The 18529-nt window shown below is 45.1% G+C and overlaps 2 protein-coding genes across 4 annotated transcripts in view; both read left to right on the top strand.

The window, feature by feature from the left end:
• The window catches only part of KNDC1 (kinase non-catalytic C-lobe domain containing 1), a 1149158-nt gene that overhangs the window by 790364 nt on the left and 340265 nt on the right, over positions 1 to 18529 (top strand). The gene's annotated exons all lie outside the window — the stretch shown is intronic.
• The window catches only part of LOC137420696 (adhesion G protein-coupled receptor A2), a 202454-nt gene that overhangs the window by 128272 nt on the left and 55653 nt on the right, over positions 1 to 18529 (top strand). The window contains exons 6-7 of the mRNA XM_068105976.2: positions 8956 to 9027; positions 16815 to 16981. Coding sequence (XP_067962077.2) covers positions 8956 to 9027; positions 16815 to 16981 — 239 coding nt within the window. The remainder of the gene's footprint in view (positions 1 to 8955; positions 9028 to 16814; positions 16982 to 18529) is intronic.

Raw genomic sequence — 18529 nt, forward strand, 5'->3', positions numbered from 1 at the left:
CCCAACCCATGGGGTCCATAAGTGGTGCTCAGCCACAGACATGTGGTCCATAATGTGGTGCATCGATGCAGACAGCTGGTTCTGGGGAGTTCCGGGCGCACAATGGCGGACTCCCGCACGCTCCCCTCGGCGCCCAGTGGTGCACAGTCCTCATGTGGGAGACAAAACGGGGGAAAAGCCAGATGAGCGAGGGGTAAGGTCTCAAGGGTACACATCAAACAAGGCAATGCAAGGTGAGGTGCGTATGGAGACGGAGCGGAGAAAAGCTCGTCCCTACCGTACGTCACCCCCCCCCCCCCCTGTCACCTACACTACCCTTGCCCTTACCCCATATTTACAACAATCTACACATTTACAAATTCGTCACTACTGTCATGTCTCCCCATATCTCTTCTACACCAAATTTGTCTTCACTCCCTCTACTTCAAAATTTGCCATCACCCAATTCATCATCAATCCTCATAAGGAGGAAGAGATGGAACATCAGCACAATGTCACACCCACGTCATGATGCGTCTCACAATCCAAACATTTGCACCAAAATAATAAAAACCAACAAACCATGGCATGGTGTGGAGTTACGTCATCCCAGGTGAGTGGATGTAGATGGTACGAGGAGATTCTTAATCCTAACTACTTCCTAAATGACTTTAACACACTTTACACTACCCGGGGTCTTTCCCTGCCAAACCATTGGCCAACTTACACTCTATGCGGTTTTAAGAACCAAATTCCCATTGACCAAACTGTGGTGCTTATCAATTTGGGGTCTCACTCCCCCGATTCATCCCGGTGCCCTTGCACATTTTCAGGGCTGAGTCGTGTAGCTCTCCCAGCAGGTCTACCCACCTGCACACCTCCACCACTGTAGTTGCCACCCGAGCTTACCTAGCTCCTTGACCTAACCTATCAAATTGGGGAAGGCCCCTCCTGGCTCTGTCACCCCTTGGTGCCCTCTGGCACTGGGCTACCCGGGTCCGTCCTCCGGATCCTCGGGCCCCATCCACAACAACTCCCGGCTCCCAGAGCCCAACTGCGGCCTCACCTGGCCGACATCCTCACAGTGGTGGAGTGCCCATTTAACTACACACACACTAACAGGCTACACGCCCAGCCATTTCCATGACACTAATGCACCCATCACTACACTCCTGTGCAACTACCCACACCACAGATGCCAATATCCAACCACAATTTACCTGTACCCTCTACCTAACTCTTACACTACCCTCCCCGGGTATTCGTGATGGGGTCCATCCTCCTTTCCCCCATCCACACCTTCGCACCATCCGCTCCACTCCACAGTTTCCACCATACTCACTCCACGACCATCCATTCCAATACTCCTTATACTCCAGACCATTTATTCCATACACCTGTTCTCCATTCACCTGTTGTTGCACACCTGTGCAATCACACCTGGTGCCACTTGCACCCTCTTTCCTTCCTGGACCATTTGGTCAGCACAACTCACATCACTATCACTCACTCAAACACTGCTCCATACACCTGTCCAGTTGCACACCTGTGCAATCACACCTTTTAACCATACACACGGCATCATCTGAACTACCTGTTGCCCTGCTAACTTAGTGCTCCCCGTCTTCCCTTTAAACTAAGCACATACCACGTCATTATCATCCACACTAATCTACCTGCGTCCCCACTGCAGGTATCATTGTCACTACCTAACCTTAACGTTACCTAAGGTCATCTTCTCTAGGTCCCTACACACAATATCCTAACCCTCCCGGGCTAGTTTTCACTGCCAAACCCCATAAGACTAGTGCTCCTTTGCCCCCGCTGTGAGAGATGGCAGAGTTGCCATCCCACCACATCGGGCATCTTCCACTACCAATTTTGCACACCAAATTCCAGCTAATTAAAAATTTGCCAATCCTACTAATCATCACTCTGCCAATCCTTTGCCAATCATCAAATTTGGTTTTTCTAATTTCGGGTCCAAAACACTATCCTCATCACACGTCTACTCACTTGAGCCTCTCGGTGCGCCAATTCACTTCTACAGCCCGGCTTCGCACAGCCGAGCAATGAATGCGGGTTGCTTGGTGCCGGCGGTTGGATACGTCCGGCATTCGGTGCAGGGACGGGGGCTTACCCGGGCTGAGATCCCACGCACAATCTCGGCACAGAGCCGTCCAATGGCCCGATTTCGACCTGCCGGAACGCCTCAACAAAAAGGGGTCGCCGTGACGACCCTTCCTACCGGGCCGCCCGCTCCGCCTAGTGGAGCACGGACGCGGCCGTTCAAAGCGCGGCCCGGCATGGATCCCGCACAGCGGTTCTTTCGAAACCGCCGCGGATCCCCGCGGCACATGAAGCTGCCCGGCACGCACCGAGGGCCCGATTCGGCTATACGTCGCTCTAACCGCTAACCCGGTTAGCGTCTATGCTCCACTTGCATGCTTACACCCCGCAGCCTGTTCCTTGCTCATACATCCAGCTGTCTCCATGCTCTTTGTCATTGCACCTTCCCTGACACACCCAGGTACACTCATTCCGCTTACAGACTTGGTCACACACCTGACCATCGCACACCTTTGCACACACTCGTCGTTCGCACACCTCACCAACACACCTCTGCGCGCCCCCTCCTCGGTCACCTCCTCTGTGACAACCACAGGTGTGCTCTCACTTGCACAGCCAATCACGTGCCTCACTACCAATTCCAGTGTGCATTCCCATACGCGCTCTACCATTCCAGGTGCACATCCTTCCATTCCAGGTGTACATCCTCTCTCACCTGCCACAACCAACTCACGCTCCGTGTCACTCTCACTACTTTTACCACCACACTCGGTCGCGCATTCACCCTTACTCTTGCCAGCGCACTCTTTCCTCATGCACCCGTCCGTTACACACCTTTCTCGCGCATCCTCTTGCGCACACTCTCCCGTTACACCCTCCGCAACACTCACCACAGGTGTGCACTCTTTCGTTACATCTTCTGTAACACTCACCACAGGTGTGCACTCTTTCGTTACATCCTCTGTAACACTCCCCACTACGCACTTCCATGTGCTCCCTCGCACACGCGCTACGACCAACTCACTCTCGACAGCACACTCACTCCTCGGCGCGCACTTTTTCCTCACACACCCCAGAGTCAGACATTCTCGCACACCTCCTCCTTCGCACACCGTACCTGTCGCACACTTCACCAACGGCCTCTCACGAACACCCGGGTCCACACCAACCCCCAAGCCGACTGAAGCTCCCCTCACATCATATACATTTCCGAATATATCGCCACTCACCTTGGCACCTCGTCTCCGCACCTCCTCTGCCACCTGCAAACTCTTTATTTGGTTAGCAAGCACACCATCATGATTCGAGCACAGACCTTGTACCAATTCCATTACTTCCTCCTTTATCTCTTTCTCAGTTTCCCTTCGTCTCTTCTTAATTTCAATCACCCCTTCTTCCACCTCCTCTAATTTTTCCTTTACCTCCTTCATCTCCCGGTGCGCCCCCTCTATCTCTTCCTCTAACTCCACTTTAACCGTTTCTATGTGCTTCCTTACCTCTCGGTCCTTCGTCTCCATGACTTCTGTCACCTCTTCCAACCTCTTCGTCAACCCCTCATGTACCATCTGACATTCCTTTTATTGTCGCCATTAATTCGTTCTTGATGTCTTTTTGTGTCGCTTTTAACCCCCCGATTATTGCAGTGTTCTTTTCCACTTGGTCCACGAGTTCCTTTTGTCCCACTGTCAGCTGTTCTACTCCCCTCGTCAGACCCTCTATGCCCCCCTGTAACCTAGCCGTATTATTCCTCACCTCTTTCTCCATACGCTTCTCACCTCGCTTTACCTCCTCGCGTACCCCCGAGACCTCCTCGCTTACACCTCGTCTGATCTCCTCTCCCATTTCTCCCATTTCTTTAGTAGATGCCGCCCTCATCTGTTCCAATTCATCCCTCTGAGCATCCAATTTAGCGTCTAACCCGATTTTCACCTCCTCTATCTGGTTCCCCATCTGTTTGATTTCCCGGGCTGATTGCTCCCCTATTTCCCGCAATTTGTCTTCCATCCTATTTTCTAGCCCCGTTAACCCATTCTTTACCTCTTTTATCCCGTTGTCTAACCCCTCAAATTTGCTGTCTATCTTCCCAATTTGGGCCCTGGTACCCCTCGCTTCGTCCCTCATTCTGTTTTCCAATCCTACATTCCCCATATGGATGATTGCCTGTATTTGTGCCATGAGGCCCTGCATGTCAAAGCCCGCTGGTAGCGCGGGCTCGGCTACCGCGCGCTCGTACGAGGCGCCATTTTGCGCCTGTCCAACCACGTGCGCGAGGGCGCCATTTTGTGCGCCTGATACTCCCTCAACCACCTCCTCATTGCTCTCCTCCATTTCCTTCCTCTGGTCCTGGGTTACCCCTAAACCCTCTTCTAGTTCCCCCACCGGCATCCCTTCGCCTTGACTAGCCATGGCGCGATTTCAAATTTCGGATTTTTTTCTAAAACAAAACAAAACAATTTCTGCCGCTCGTAATTTTGAGCGCGTTAAGCACGCTTCGGGTCCAATCTCGCTCCCGACACCAATTGTTATGGGACCGCGGCGAGGATGTTGTTTGCCGAGCGGATGGCCGCCGCGCCCGAACAGTTACCCCGACTAACACGATTCCTGAACGTTGGCCGAATCGCGCCACAGATATTCATTGGGGAAAAGACTAAAACGAAGGATGTAAAGAAGAAAGAAAGACAAAGGGGTAAGAAATACAAATATAATTTATTTACTATTTACACAATTGAAAGAAACCAAGGAAGAAGGAAGGATAAGAAAATAAAATACAGAGGAGGAAAGGTGACACAGTGAAAATTGCTAGCTTATCTATTACAGTCTTAATTAACCCAGGGACAGAACAAACAAAGACGGACTCACACGAATGGGGAATGGAGGCAGGAACGATTGGCTGGACCGGGAGGAAGGTTCAGCTCGGACCACAAGCTGGAAGGCTTGGCAGGGCGCACAGCAAGCCGGGCCTCGTCAGGCTGGGAGCGAGCAGGGTGACGTCGTGCACTTCTCTCAAGGCTTCCCCCGCGCTTCTGTCGCACTTGTCTCAAGGCTTCCTTTTCACTTCTGTCGCACTTGTCTCAAGGCTTCCTTCTCGCTTCTCTTCCCTCCTCGCACACTTCTGTCAAAACGGCTTCCGCGCGCGCTCTTTATAACGCCGCGGGCAAATCAAGCCGCCGGCCTCTAGAACACGCCCATCGGTGAGCTCGCCTCGGCCCTGATTGGTCGGCACGGCCCTCTGGCTCCACCCTTGATGACGATGGGCGGGCACGCCCAGGATTCGGCAGCTCCTCCCCCTTCTTCTCCGAGCCTACCTCGTGGCGAATGGAGTCACGGAGGGAACAGTTGGCAATTGAGGCTTTGAGGGAATGCAGTTGGCAATGGTTTGAAGGGGAATGTGAAGGGAATCTACTCTTATTTCACTTGGTGCAATGGAGTATTTAAATTAATGGAAGACACAGCCTTACACTAATACACATAATAAGGATATAACTACTGAACAGGGAGATATGGTGTCCTGCGTGTATGTTTTATGGAATTAACTACGGGAACGCCCTTTGACCTTTATACAACAACAAATGCAGGAAGGAGGGTGACATTTTACAACAATTCATTACACAACAAATAAAAAAAAAAAACATTCTCATACCCACAACAATATATATATATATATATATATATATATATATATATATATATATATATATACAGTGAAACCTTGACTTACGAGTTTAATTCGTTCTGTGACCGAGCTCGTAACTCAATTTGCTCATTTCTCAAATTAAATTTCCCCATTAAAATGCATTGAAATGCTATTAATCCGTTCCAGCCCCCCAAAAACCACACCAATTTTTTTTGAAATATACAGTATATATAAAAATATCTTGCGCTTTATATTTCACCTGTATGCAGCATACAAGTTGGCAGGATGGCCTGAACTGGGGGTACGCACACTTGACTCTAAACTGTCCAGCCTGGGTTTGAATCCCGACCCAGCTATAACCTGTCATCGGTGAATCACAGGCAGGGTGATTCATCAATGTGTGTACCGCTAAACTGGGCGCCCCGTTTGCGTCCCATTAGTTGTTGGATGTTAAGGATCTCACCGTGTCTTCCACAAAGAGAAGGCGAGCTATCGCCGGCACTCTGAACAAGTAGTGGCCTGGCATGCTCTTCTCCTCTGCCGTTATATACGTCCTCCTCGGCATCTTTTTCCAGAAGAGCCCTGTCTCGTCACAGTTGAAGATTTGCTGGGGGATGTATCGTTCGGCTTCTATCAGTTCGGCAAAAGTTATAATAAAATCTTCAGCTGCCTTCACATCCGAGCTTGCTGCGTCACCATGCCTGACGACGGAGTGAATGCCGGTCCTCTTCTTAAAATTATCAAACCATCCCCGACTGGCTTTGAATGACTCTTCCGATGCCTCGTCCGTTGATGTTCCCGCCGTCTGCTGCACCAAATCCCCGTAAATGTCTCGGGCCTTCTCACACATGATGCTCTCGGTCACGGTATCTCCTGCGAGCTGCTTCTCCGTCAACCACACAAGCAACAACTTCTCCATCTCTTCATGGATAGAGGTCCGGAGCTTTGAAATTATCGTAACGCCCTTGGCTGGCGTTATAGCCTTTATCGACTCCTGCTGCTTCAAAATCGTACATATCGTAGAAGTACTACGATCGTACTGCCTCGGCAAGTCGACAACACGCACACCTCGCTCATGTTTTTCGATGATTGCGTGTTTTATATCCAAGCACATCATCCTCTTCTTCTTCTCAGTACTGCCCTTGGCACTCAATTTCTTAGGACCCATGGTTAAAACTAAGAAATTTTCCAAAAATAACCAAAATGCGAAAACAAAGTAGCAGCGATATACGGCAGAGATGCTTGCACAGCAAGATAACCACGTGACCGGAACCCACCTGGTGGCGGGTGGCGTAAGCTCGTAAAACTCAGATCTCGGCTCGAATCTCAAAGCAAAAAACCGCCCGAGCGACGGCTCGTATCTCGGAAAACTCGTAAGTTGGTGCACTCGTAAGTCAAGGTTTCACTGTATATATATATATATATATATATATATATATATATATATATATATATATATATATATATATATATATATATATGTATATATATATATATATATGTATACATATGTATATATATATATATATATATATATATATATATATATATATATATATAATCGGTAGATTAAATCAGACGCGGACGTAGCTTCAGGACGGTCGCTCTTTAATTTTCGACAAGCTTTCGACCAACAAAAGTCTTCTTCTTAGTCATCCCCAAGTTCAGCAGACACCTTGCCAATGTACACCTCGGCAAAGACCAGCACTTCTGGAACAATGTGCTCTGGGCAGATGAGTCGAAGGTAGAGCTATTTGGCCACAGTACCAGAAGACATGTTTCGTGAAAACCAAAGACAGCATTTGACCACAAGAACCTCATACCAACTGTAAAGCATGGTGGTGGAAATATTATTGTTTGGGGCAGCTTTGCTGCATCAGGGCCTGGGCAGCTCACCATCCTAGAATCCACGATGAATTCTTCATTGTACCACAGGGTGCTTGAGGATAATGTGAGGCCATCTGTCGGAAAGTTGAAGCTCAACCGAAGGTGGACCTTGCAACATGACAATGACCCTAAAATTACCAGTAAATCCACCAAGGAATGGCTGAAAAGAAAGAAATGGAGGGTTCTGGAATGGCCAAGTCAAAGCCCGGATCTAAATCCCATTGAGATGTTGTGGGGCGATTTGAAACGAGCTGTGCATGCAAGAAACCCCTCAAACATCGCAGAGCTGAAAGAATTCTGCATGGAGGAGTGGGAAAAAACTTCTCCCAGTCGATGTCAGAGACTGGTAGACAGTTATAAGAAACGCCGACTTGAGGTTGTTTCTGCCAAAGGGGGCAATACCACCTATTAGAGCCAAGGGTGTACTTACTTTTTCCACATGCGAAATTTGCATTTATGTTTATTTAAATTATACAATGGACTACAAAATGTAATGTTTCATGATATTTATTATATTATATCGCCTTTATCTATCAATATTGTTGAAATGCAGATCAAAGAGCTGTATGTTGAAAAAGTCAAAACTTTACATGGGGTGTACTTCCTTTTTCATGTGACTGTATGTATGTATGTATATTATATATATATATATATATTTATTTATTTATATATATATATATATATATATATATATATATATATTTATATATATATATATATATATATATATATATATATATACACACACATATATATACATAGGGGGAGATTATATATGATTGCGTATATATTATAAAATTGCGTATATATATATATATATATATATATATATATATATATATATACACACATTTCGAAAAATGTATCCACTTACCAAAATTAATCTGTAAGACTATTCATCGGAATGAAAGGGAGAGAGTGAGAGCAAACATTATGGTAGTTATTGAAGAGCATGTCATGCATGAGACTTGACATTTCTATGTGCACTGTGATGTGACTACAAATTGTGAATTCAAATTTTTGTTCAATACTAATATCATTCCTTATCAAAAGCAATAATGAAAAATCTTATTTTCACGAATTTTAATCACTGCTAAAAGTAGCGAATTATTAAATTAAGTGGAAATTGTACTCAGGTTGCAGTCCATTTTCTAATGAGTATGACGGAGTTTTCATGGAAATGGGAAAAAAGAACAAGTTGTCGCAATTCATTTTGAGAATAGAGTGTGTGCAGCTCACTAATTATTTCATGATGTTGAGCATTTGAAATCGCAGTTTATCCATTGCACATGAGACATCCCCGTATCCCATCGGAATTTTGCTCGATGCATGCGGGATGGACTCGGTCTGTGCTATTAATTTCGTTTCTCTTCTCTCTGCAACAGAAACCTTTCTGGAAATATTTTCACTACCATTCCAGAAGGAACGTTTGACATCCTCGTCTCTCTAAGATTCCTGTAAGTCTCATGTTTTTTTCTTTGTACAAAATCACCAATACACTAACTTGTAAACTATACATGTTTTACACTGTAGCCCCCGAAAGGCAATTATTATTAGGAAAAGTAATTATTATTATTCCAGCAATCTTACCACTATTTTTTTTGAATGTGTGTGGGTTCTGCAGGTGGGATAGTCGTTGTGGGGGGGGGGGGGCAGGGGGGGCTGTACCTGTTACCTTACCTGGTAACAAGTGCAGGCAGAATGGCTTTGCAAGAATTTGCGTATACCCCCTACACCCCACTGGCAGTGGCCACCATGCACCCTTCCTTCTCCTCATAGAACCATTATGCTTCTCATCTCACTAACTCTTTCTTTCCCTTTTAACCCTCCAACTTCCCTTTCTTTACCTTTTCATCAATTTCCATTTCATCAATTTACTCCAAAACACCCTCCACTACCACTCTACGTCCCTCGGAGTTAGTAGGAAATGGCAAGGAGCTCGCTATATGTAGATACCATAAATGGCAAGTAGTTTGCCGAAATAATATTAAAATGCCTTATTAAACAGAGAAATGAGAGATATGGCTCATTAAATTCATGTTTGAAAACAAAGCACGATATTGTTCTGTTTACCACAGAAGGCAAGTGTGAAGTGTGGGCCCAGGGATTTTGAATAACGGATCTATACCGAGGCAAATCATTAGGAGGTACTCCCTGGGCAGGAATTCCATGGAAAAAATTTCAGAACAGTCTTGGCTTCCCTTCCCGGAGCCTCATATTCAGGGAGACAGTTGATTTATCAGCGTAGCCGTGAGCAACAGATGTGGGTGTAGCATCAAGTCAGCAGGGACAGGCAGGCGCCTGCTCTTATTCCATTGGCCTGGCGTTCCTAGTGATCGAATCCTTGTGCCCTCTCCATAAGACGAGTGAGGCACATGTGTCTTGGGTCTCTTTGATGTTCGACATAATGTGTTTGCATTGCGACCCTTCGGAGGGAATTGAGCAAAATTTGTGACCGACTGCTGAAAATATGGCATTGTTGCAATTGCTTTGCTGTGTTCCACCCTGCCCCCCTCCCCCTCCCTCCGAGCCACCACTTCCTGTCCCTCTTCCCTAGATAGGTCAAGGTTTATGTAAGAGATTCAATACTGATGAGGTTTGTGGAGACAAAATGCATGAAAAGTAGATACATTAAATCTGACATATTTGGGTCGACCTCAGATAGGTATAAGAAGAACGGCCTTTAGACGCCATTTTTCCCCGCGGAGCAGGGGTTGGCCTTTTTTGGTCACCTTGGTCCCCTTTCTGAAGCAATGTTTTATGGCCGGATGCCCTTCCTGTCGCCAACCCTGTTAGTCACCTTTTGCAACACACATGGAATTACCAGTGAGCTGGTACTCCATTTGCCGACCTCGGAAGGATGACAGGCTGAGTCAACCCCCCTGGCGTTAATTCAGTGATCGACCGGAATTCGAACCCAGGATCCTCGGATCCCAAGCCGGCACCCTAACCGCTAAGCCAACACGAGATAGGTATGTACTAACAAATAGCGAAAAATAATGGGAGAGATCACCATCCTGCATTTACCTTTCTCATCAATTGATGAAATCAACAAGATGTTGATTGAGGTATGCCAACCGCTGTGATGATCAAGGAAAATCTGACGTTTTGACTTTTAACCCTTCATCGGAGCAAAAGAGATATTAATACAAGATATAACGAAGGGTTAAACATGAAACTTCGGCTTGTCCTTCCATCCCACAGTGGTTGAAATACCTCAATCAACGTCCTGTTGATTTAATCCACTGTTCTACCTGTCTGCCAATGAAGATCTACACTAACTTGTCTTCACCAGCAAAACTAGTTCTTACCTTTTCAAACTCGTAACAACTATTAACTTAAAACTAGTAGCTTGTCCTAACCTTTTCATCATCAATGGCTGAATGAGCAGCAAACATAATAACTGCATCACATGACAACAAACGTCTTCACAGCAATCATTTTGACAACAATACAGTTGATTTGATAGTTAAATATATACAGTATTTCCTATTGCAGCATTACATTGGACTTGATGTAAAATATATGGCCAATAATAGTTGTAAGAGTATTTGGATCCTGATGTAGAGATAATGAATGGTTGGACCTCTGCAGCAAGAAGGAATGGAATTACTTTTAGTATAAATCGTACTTTTTCAAGTGTCAGCTTTGAAATAAATGCATTATGGGGTTTTGCATTTTCCATTTCCCGTGTTGAAGCTATTTTCATGATCAGTACATATTCCATCAGTGAGTACATATAGGGCTTTAAAAGCAGGTCACCAACCTTTATCCAATTAGTGCATGAAGAGTGTGTGTGTGTGTGTATGTATGTATATATATATATATATATATATATATATATATATATATATATATACGTATATATATATATATATATATATATATATATATATATATATATATATATATATACATGCATGATTACATACATATATGTATATATATAATTAATTAATTATATATATAAACACACACTACATGATCAAAAGTATGCGGGCAACCCTTCTAATTAGTGGATTCGGCTGGTTCAGCCACACCTATTGTTGACAGGTATATATAATCAAGCACACAGCCATGCAATCAGCACAGACAAACATTGGCATTGGAATGGGCTGTAATGAGGAGCTCAGTGACTTTCAACGTGGCACCGTCATAGAATGCCACCTTTCCAACAAGTCAGTTCGTCAAATGTCTGCCCTGCTAGAGCTGCCCCGGTCAACTCTAAGTGCTGTTATTGTGAAGTAGAAACGTCTCGGAGCAACAACAGCTCAGCCGCGAAGTGGTAGGCCACACAAGCTCACAGAATGGAACCGCCGAGTACTGAAGCGTTGTAGCGGGTAAAAATCGTCCATCCTCAGTTGCAACACTCACGACCGAGTTCCAAAATGCATCTGAAAGCAATGTCAGCACAACAACTGTTCATCGGGATCTTGATGAAATGGGTTTCCATGGCCGAACAGCCGCACACAAGCCTAAGATCACCATGCGTAATGCCAAGCGTCGGCTGAAGTGGTGTAAAACTCGCCACCATTAGACTCTGGAGCAGTGGAAATGCCTTCTCTGGAGTGATGAATCATGCTTCACCATCTGGCAGTCCGACGGACGAATCTGGGTTTGGCGGATGCCAGGAGAACGCTACCTGCCCGAATACATAGTGCCAACTGTAAAGTTTGGTGGAAGAGGAACCGAGTTCCAAAACGCATCTGGAAGCAATGTCAGCACAACAACTGTTCATCGGGATCTTCATGAAATGGGTTTCCATGGCCGAACAGCCGCACACAAGCCTAAGATCACCATGCGTAATGCCAAGCGTCGGCTGGAGTGGTGTAAAACTCGCCACCATTAGACTCTGGAGCAGTGGAAACGCGTTCTCTGGAGTGATGAATCACGCTTCACCATCTGGCAGTCCGATGGACGAATCTGGGTTTGGCGGATGCCAGGAGAACACTACCTGCCCGAATACATAGTGCCAACTGTAAAGTTTGGTGGAAGAGGAATAATGGTCTGTGGCTGTTTTTCATGGTTCGCCCCCTTAGTTCCAGTGAAGGGAAATGCAAACGCTACAGCATACAATGACATTCTAGACGATTGTGTGCTTCCTACTTTGTGGCAACAGTTTGGGAAAGGCCCTTTCCTGCCTTTGGGAAAGCCTGGTGTTGGCTTAGTGGTTAGGGTGCCAGCTTGGGATCCTAGGATCCTGAGTTCGAATCCCAGTCGATCGCTGAATTAACGCCAGGAGGGTTGACTCAGCCTGTCATCCTTCCGAGGTCGGCAAATTGAGTACCAGCTTGCTGGGATGAATGATCACGGTGTGTGCCCCGATTTAGAATAGGTACACCGTATCCCTGCACATCGTAAGAGGCGACCGAGGGTTGGCATCAGGAAGGGCATCCGGCCATAAAAACATTGCCTCAAACAGGGAACCATGATTGTCATGGGGCCCGCAAGGCTAACCCCCGCTCCAGCGGGGAAAATGGCCTTAAAACGATCATTCATTCATTCATTCATTCATTTCATTCATTCCTTTCCTGTTTCAGCATCACAATGCCCCCGTGCACAAAACGATGTCCTTACAGAAATGGTTTGTTGAGATCGGTGTGGCAGAACTTGACTGGAAGAACCTGCAAAGAGGCCTGACCTCAACCCCATCGAACACCTTTGGGATGAATTGGAACACCGACTGCGAGCCAGGCCTAATCGCCCAACTTTAGTGCCCGGCCTCACTAATGCTCTTGTGACTGAATGGAAGCAAATCCCCGCAGCAATGTTCCAACATCTTTTTTTTCCTTTTTTTTTGTATACTGAATCGAGGCTCGTGAAAGAGCTAATCTATCTAATGAGCTAATCTAAGAGCTAATCTATCTAATCTAAGCTAATGAAAGAGCTATCTAGTGGAAAGCTTTCCCAGAAGAATGGAGGCTGTTATAGCAGCAAAGGGGGGAGGGGGGGGGGGGGACCAACTCCGTATTAATGCCCATGATTTTGGAAGGAGATGTTCGATGCTCGGGTGTCCACATACTTTTGGTCATGTAGTGTATATATATATATATACTACAAATCAAAAGTTTAGGTACACCCAACATAATGTGTTTAATGTGCAAAATGAACACAAGATATGAACAAAACTTTTAGCAAAGATATATCTGCTTATCTACTGATAATATATTGTGCTTCAATGCATCTTTCTTGTGTGAAACGTCGGTTTAACGCAATTTTTTGAAATAGGTCGAAAAGTGCAATACTAAATCCAAACTGTAATGTGAAGATAATGTTATTAACGTTTCATCCCAGGAGCAAAACCTGTTTACAAATACTCTGCTCTGTGTGGAATGATTGTTTGTGCTTCGTTTCTTCATCACGTGCAATGGCTATTATTTTCGGGCGTTGCAAAAAATGTTTATCGGCATTGACAGCACGGGTTGAGGCAATGTTTGACAGTTGACAACAGCATCAGCCAGGCTGCCACAAAAAATGTTTCTTTTCTCAAAGTTACAATCGCCTGTCTTTTTTCTGGCAAATTAGCTGAGCTTTGGCACCCATGTTCATGCAATCTGAAACACAAAAACACTCATTAGATTGTATGGCGGGGCCTTTCTGCAAACATTTTCTGCAATGCCTGGCAATAATAGAGATTGCACGTGATGAAGAAACTAAGCACAAACATTCATTCCACACAGAGCAGAGTATTTGTAAACAGTTTTTGCTCCTGGGATGAAACGTTAATTACATTAACTTCACATTACAGTTTGGATTTAGTATTGCACTTTTCAACCTATTACAAGAAATTGCTTTAAACCAACGTTTCGCACAAGAAAGATGCATTGAAGCATATATATTACACAGTGATATACTCTCCAAACTCTCCTCCTTTGGTATCCATGGAAATCTCCATGCATGGCTGGCGGACTCACTCTCCAGTCGTAGTCAACGTGTGGCCCTGAATGGGTTTCTCTCATCTCCTCTTCCTGTTCAGGCTGGAGTTCCTCAAGGCAGTATTCTGGGCCCTGTGCTTTTTCTGGTCTTCATCAATGATCTCTCTAACTCTCTTGAAAATCCTCTCTATCTCTTTGCTGATGACTCTACTCTCTGTCGCTCCATTCCTCATCCCTCAGATCGGCAGTCTGCAGCCTCCTCACTCTCTGCAGACCTGGACAAAATCACAGACTGGGCGAACAAGTGGACCATGTCTTTCAATCCTGACAAATCTCACACTCTTACGATCGATGTCTCTGCGAAAAGACCGACTGGACAACCCTCCCATCCACTTTCTGAATAATCCTCTCCAGGAAGTTCTGTCACTCAAGCTTTTGGGTCTCACTATCTGCCATGATCTTTCCTGGGAAAACCACATTTGAAATCTGGCCTCCAAAGTCAGTCGCCGACTGGGCATCCTCCGTCGTGCGAAGTCCTTCCTTGGCACACCTGAGCTCCTCACCACATACAAGGCTTTCATCCGCAGCTCAATGGAATACTGGTTGATTTGTTTGTCTGGTTGATTTGTTTGTGAAGTAAATGTTAGCTCTTTCACGAGCCTCGATTCAGTATACAAAAAACAAACAAAAAAAAAAACTGCTCTCCCCTCTGGGCTGGTGCTCCTGCCTCACACCTAGCTCGTCTTCACGCTGTTGAAACCAAAGCATTCAGAATCATTGGAATCCCCCGCGATGAAGCTAACTCCAAGGGCCTTTCACTCACTCACCGCAGGCAGGTTGGTGGTCTTTCCGTCTTCTACCGACTCCTCTCTGGCCTTGCCCCCCCCCCCCCCAGCTCTCTCTGGGCTCTGTCCCCCAAATATTCCTACAGGTCGCACAAGATCTCCCTGCAACCCTCTTATGGTTAAACTGCCAAAATCAAAACTCTCTGCTCACCTTCACTCCTTCATTCCTCTTTTCTCCTGCCTCTGGAACAAACTCCCTCACTCTCTTCAGTCCCACTCCACCCTCCAGGTCTTTAAATCAGCTCTTCACCACCATCTCTTATGATGATACAACCCCCATCCAAAACCTTGATCTTTTCTACCCCTGCTAATTTCACCCCAAATCCACTTTTTGGAAATAACAACTTCTGTCCTGGAAGTCCTTGGTGTCCTTGTGTTTTATACTTCTCCCACCCCCCCCCCCCCCACCCCTTTCCCATGCCTCCTCCCCCCAAGCCCTCTCCCTCCCACACATCTCCCTGCTCTCAAATGTTGTGTTTGTGTGCTTCCCCTTCTCTCCCCATCTTGTCTTCCGCTCCCTCTTTTTAGATATTTTGTTTGTCTGGTTGATTTGTTGGTGAAATAAATGTTAGCTCTTTCACGAGCCTCGATTCAGTATACAAAAAAAAGCATCATATATTATCAGTCGATAAGCAGATATATCTTTGGTAAGAGTTTTGTTCACATCTTGTGTTCATTTTTCACATTAAACAGTAAAGTATCAAAAAATGTTGGGTGTACCTTAGCTTTTGACTGGTAGCGTGTGTGTATATATATATATATGTTTATATGTGTGTGTGTGTGTGTGTGTGTGTGTGTGTGTGTGTGTGTGTGTGTGTGCGCGCATATACAGTATATATATATATGTTTATATGTGTGTGTGTGTGTGTGTGTGTGTGTGCGCGCATATACAGTATATATATATATATGTTTATATGTGTGTGTGTGTGTGTGTGTGTGTGTGTGTGTGTGTGTGTGTGTGTGTGTGTGTGTGTGCGCGCATATACAGTATATATATATATATATATATATATATATATGTCTCCACATTCCATTGTTTGGCCAGCACGCTAAGGAGTTCCTCAGCCAGGCTGCCAAAGAAATCATGAATCACTGCTCACAGCTAAGTAAAATGCTGTGCAGTGAATTGGAGTGCAGCATCTGGAAGGCATTTTCATGTACTCACGCTGCGTCAGTTTAGACACTTTTTGACAGCTGACCAATTTGGCACTACTCAGAGCAATTTACACTAATAAGTAAAAAATGGGTTGCTTTTTGCCAGGATTTTTCTTTGTGGCCCTATCACTAGAAAGAGAAACAAAATGAGTTGTGGATGTCACAGAACAGCTGTGAGATAACGGGCAGTCATAAATAGGTTTAAATGTGTTTTTTTGCCAAAGAAGAAAAATGAGCTTCGGTGAAAAATGCCCGTTTGTGGAAAAGAAATTTCAAATGTTTATTGTACTTGTTATTTTTTGTTGTTTGTAAATATTGTGCTGTTATTATTGGCTTTTCTGGATGATGACCCACATTCTTGACTCACAGGGACTTTGCAAGCGATGTTCTCGTCTGTGACTGCGGTTTGGAATGGCTGCCGGCCGCCATGCTTTCCCGGCCTCGTCTTCGTCTCTCGGAGCGTACGAGATGTGCCCACCCTCGTGTCCTTTATGGCCTGCCATTGAGTAACATACGTGAAGGGCAGCTCACGTGTGGTAAGGTCCAGGCGAGAGCCTGCGTGTCCTATTATTGGTCCCAGTTGTGATGAGTGTTGAATTCATTTGTTTGTCTCTTTGTCTATGTTAACTTGTCCATTCTGTCCTACGATTATTTTGGTTAATTAAATTATGGGACACTCTCCTCCATAAACAGGAAAGGGGGGTGGGGGGGAGGATAGTTTGTTCTATAGTAATTTAGAGGTCCTTGGGTCACAACTATGATTATAATTAAAGTTTGTTTCCATGTGAAAGGTTGATATATTCACTGGATCACGTTGTATTTTTAAAATCTATATCAACAACACAGATGGCTTGAAGCAACTTGTAATCAACAACAGATGAGAGAAATGGCAAGAGAGGTTGTGACAAGCCAGTACCGTAGACCAACACGTTGCTGTACTTAAAGACTGCCAGAGCAGGCCGAGCAAAGCCAATATGATGAGGTACATATTATTCTTCGGGAACTTCCATAAGAAAATAACAGAACTGGATGCAGGGGAAAAGTTTGCTAATGGAAAAATACATTTTCAAAAGTGGAACGGCACTCGGTAAGGTGCATACACCGGCCAGGCTGAACAGTTTACGTTTTGTATCCAATGATGGGCTGGATGTGGATCCGGACCTGAACCAAAAACAAATCGACTTGTTCTTGTCACCAAACCAACTCGTCCACATATTTTTGTCACGACTCATCCACAAGGTTTTGAAATTTGAGTTTGGGGGTTTGGGGTGCTCTCAATAGTGAAGAATCACTTTTAAAATATTACACAATTCTCATACTGCGGATCCAGAATCAGATCTTCACCAAAATAAATTGATTCATCCTTGTCACAAACCAAACCTGTCCACCAGGTTTTGTCGGATTCCATTCACAACATTTTGAGATATTGTGTTGTATATCTTTTCTAGCTCAATGGTGAAGAATCTCTTGAAAAAATATCGGATCAGATCCGGATCTTCACCAAAATTGAATCACTTCCTTTTCACACACGCAACCTCTCTACCAGGTTTTGGCCAAATCCGTCCATAACATTTTGAGATATCCTGTTCACTGACAAACAGATAGGCAGAGATAGGCAGTTCACTGACAGTTCACAGATAGGCAGTTCACTGACAAACAGATTACACACTTTTACACACTTAAACATAATATCCGTCCACCTTCAGTGGCGGAGGTAGTAAGTAGAACTAGAACTGCCACTTTATAACTGCTGGCAGTGATTCCTGATAGAGTTTCCTCCACTTTCCCGCTGTCATACAACCCTGCTTTCATACAACCCCACATTCATCGGACACGCTTTGATACAACCCCGCTTTGCTACAACTCCGCTTTCACTGGACACGTTTTGATAAAACCCCCCTTTCAACAGACACGCATTGATACAACCCCGCTGTGATACAACCCCACTTTCATCAGACACACTTTGATACAACCCCACTTTGATACAACCACGCTTTGATACAACCCCGCTTTGATACAACCCCGCTTGGATACAACCCCACTTTGATACAACCCCGCTTTGATACAACCCCGCTTTGATACAA

The sequence above is a fragment of the Myxine glutinosa genome, chromosome 2, assembly GCF_964187855.1.
Source record: "Myxine glutinosa chromosome 2, kmMyxGlut1.1, whole genome shotgun sequence".
NCBI lineage: Eukaryota > Metazoa > Chordata > Myxini > Myxiniformes > Myxinidae > Myxine > Myxine glutinosa.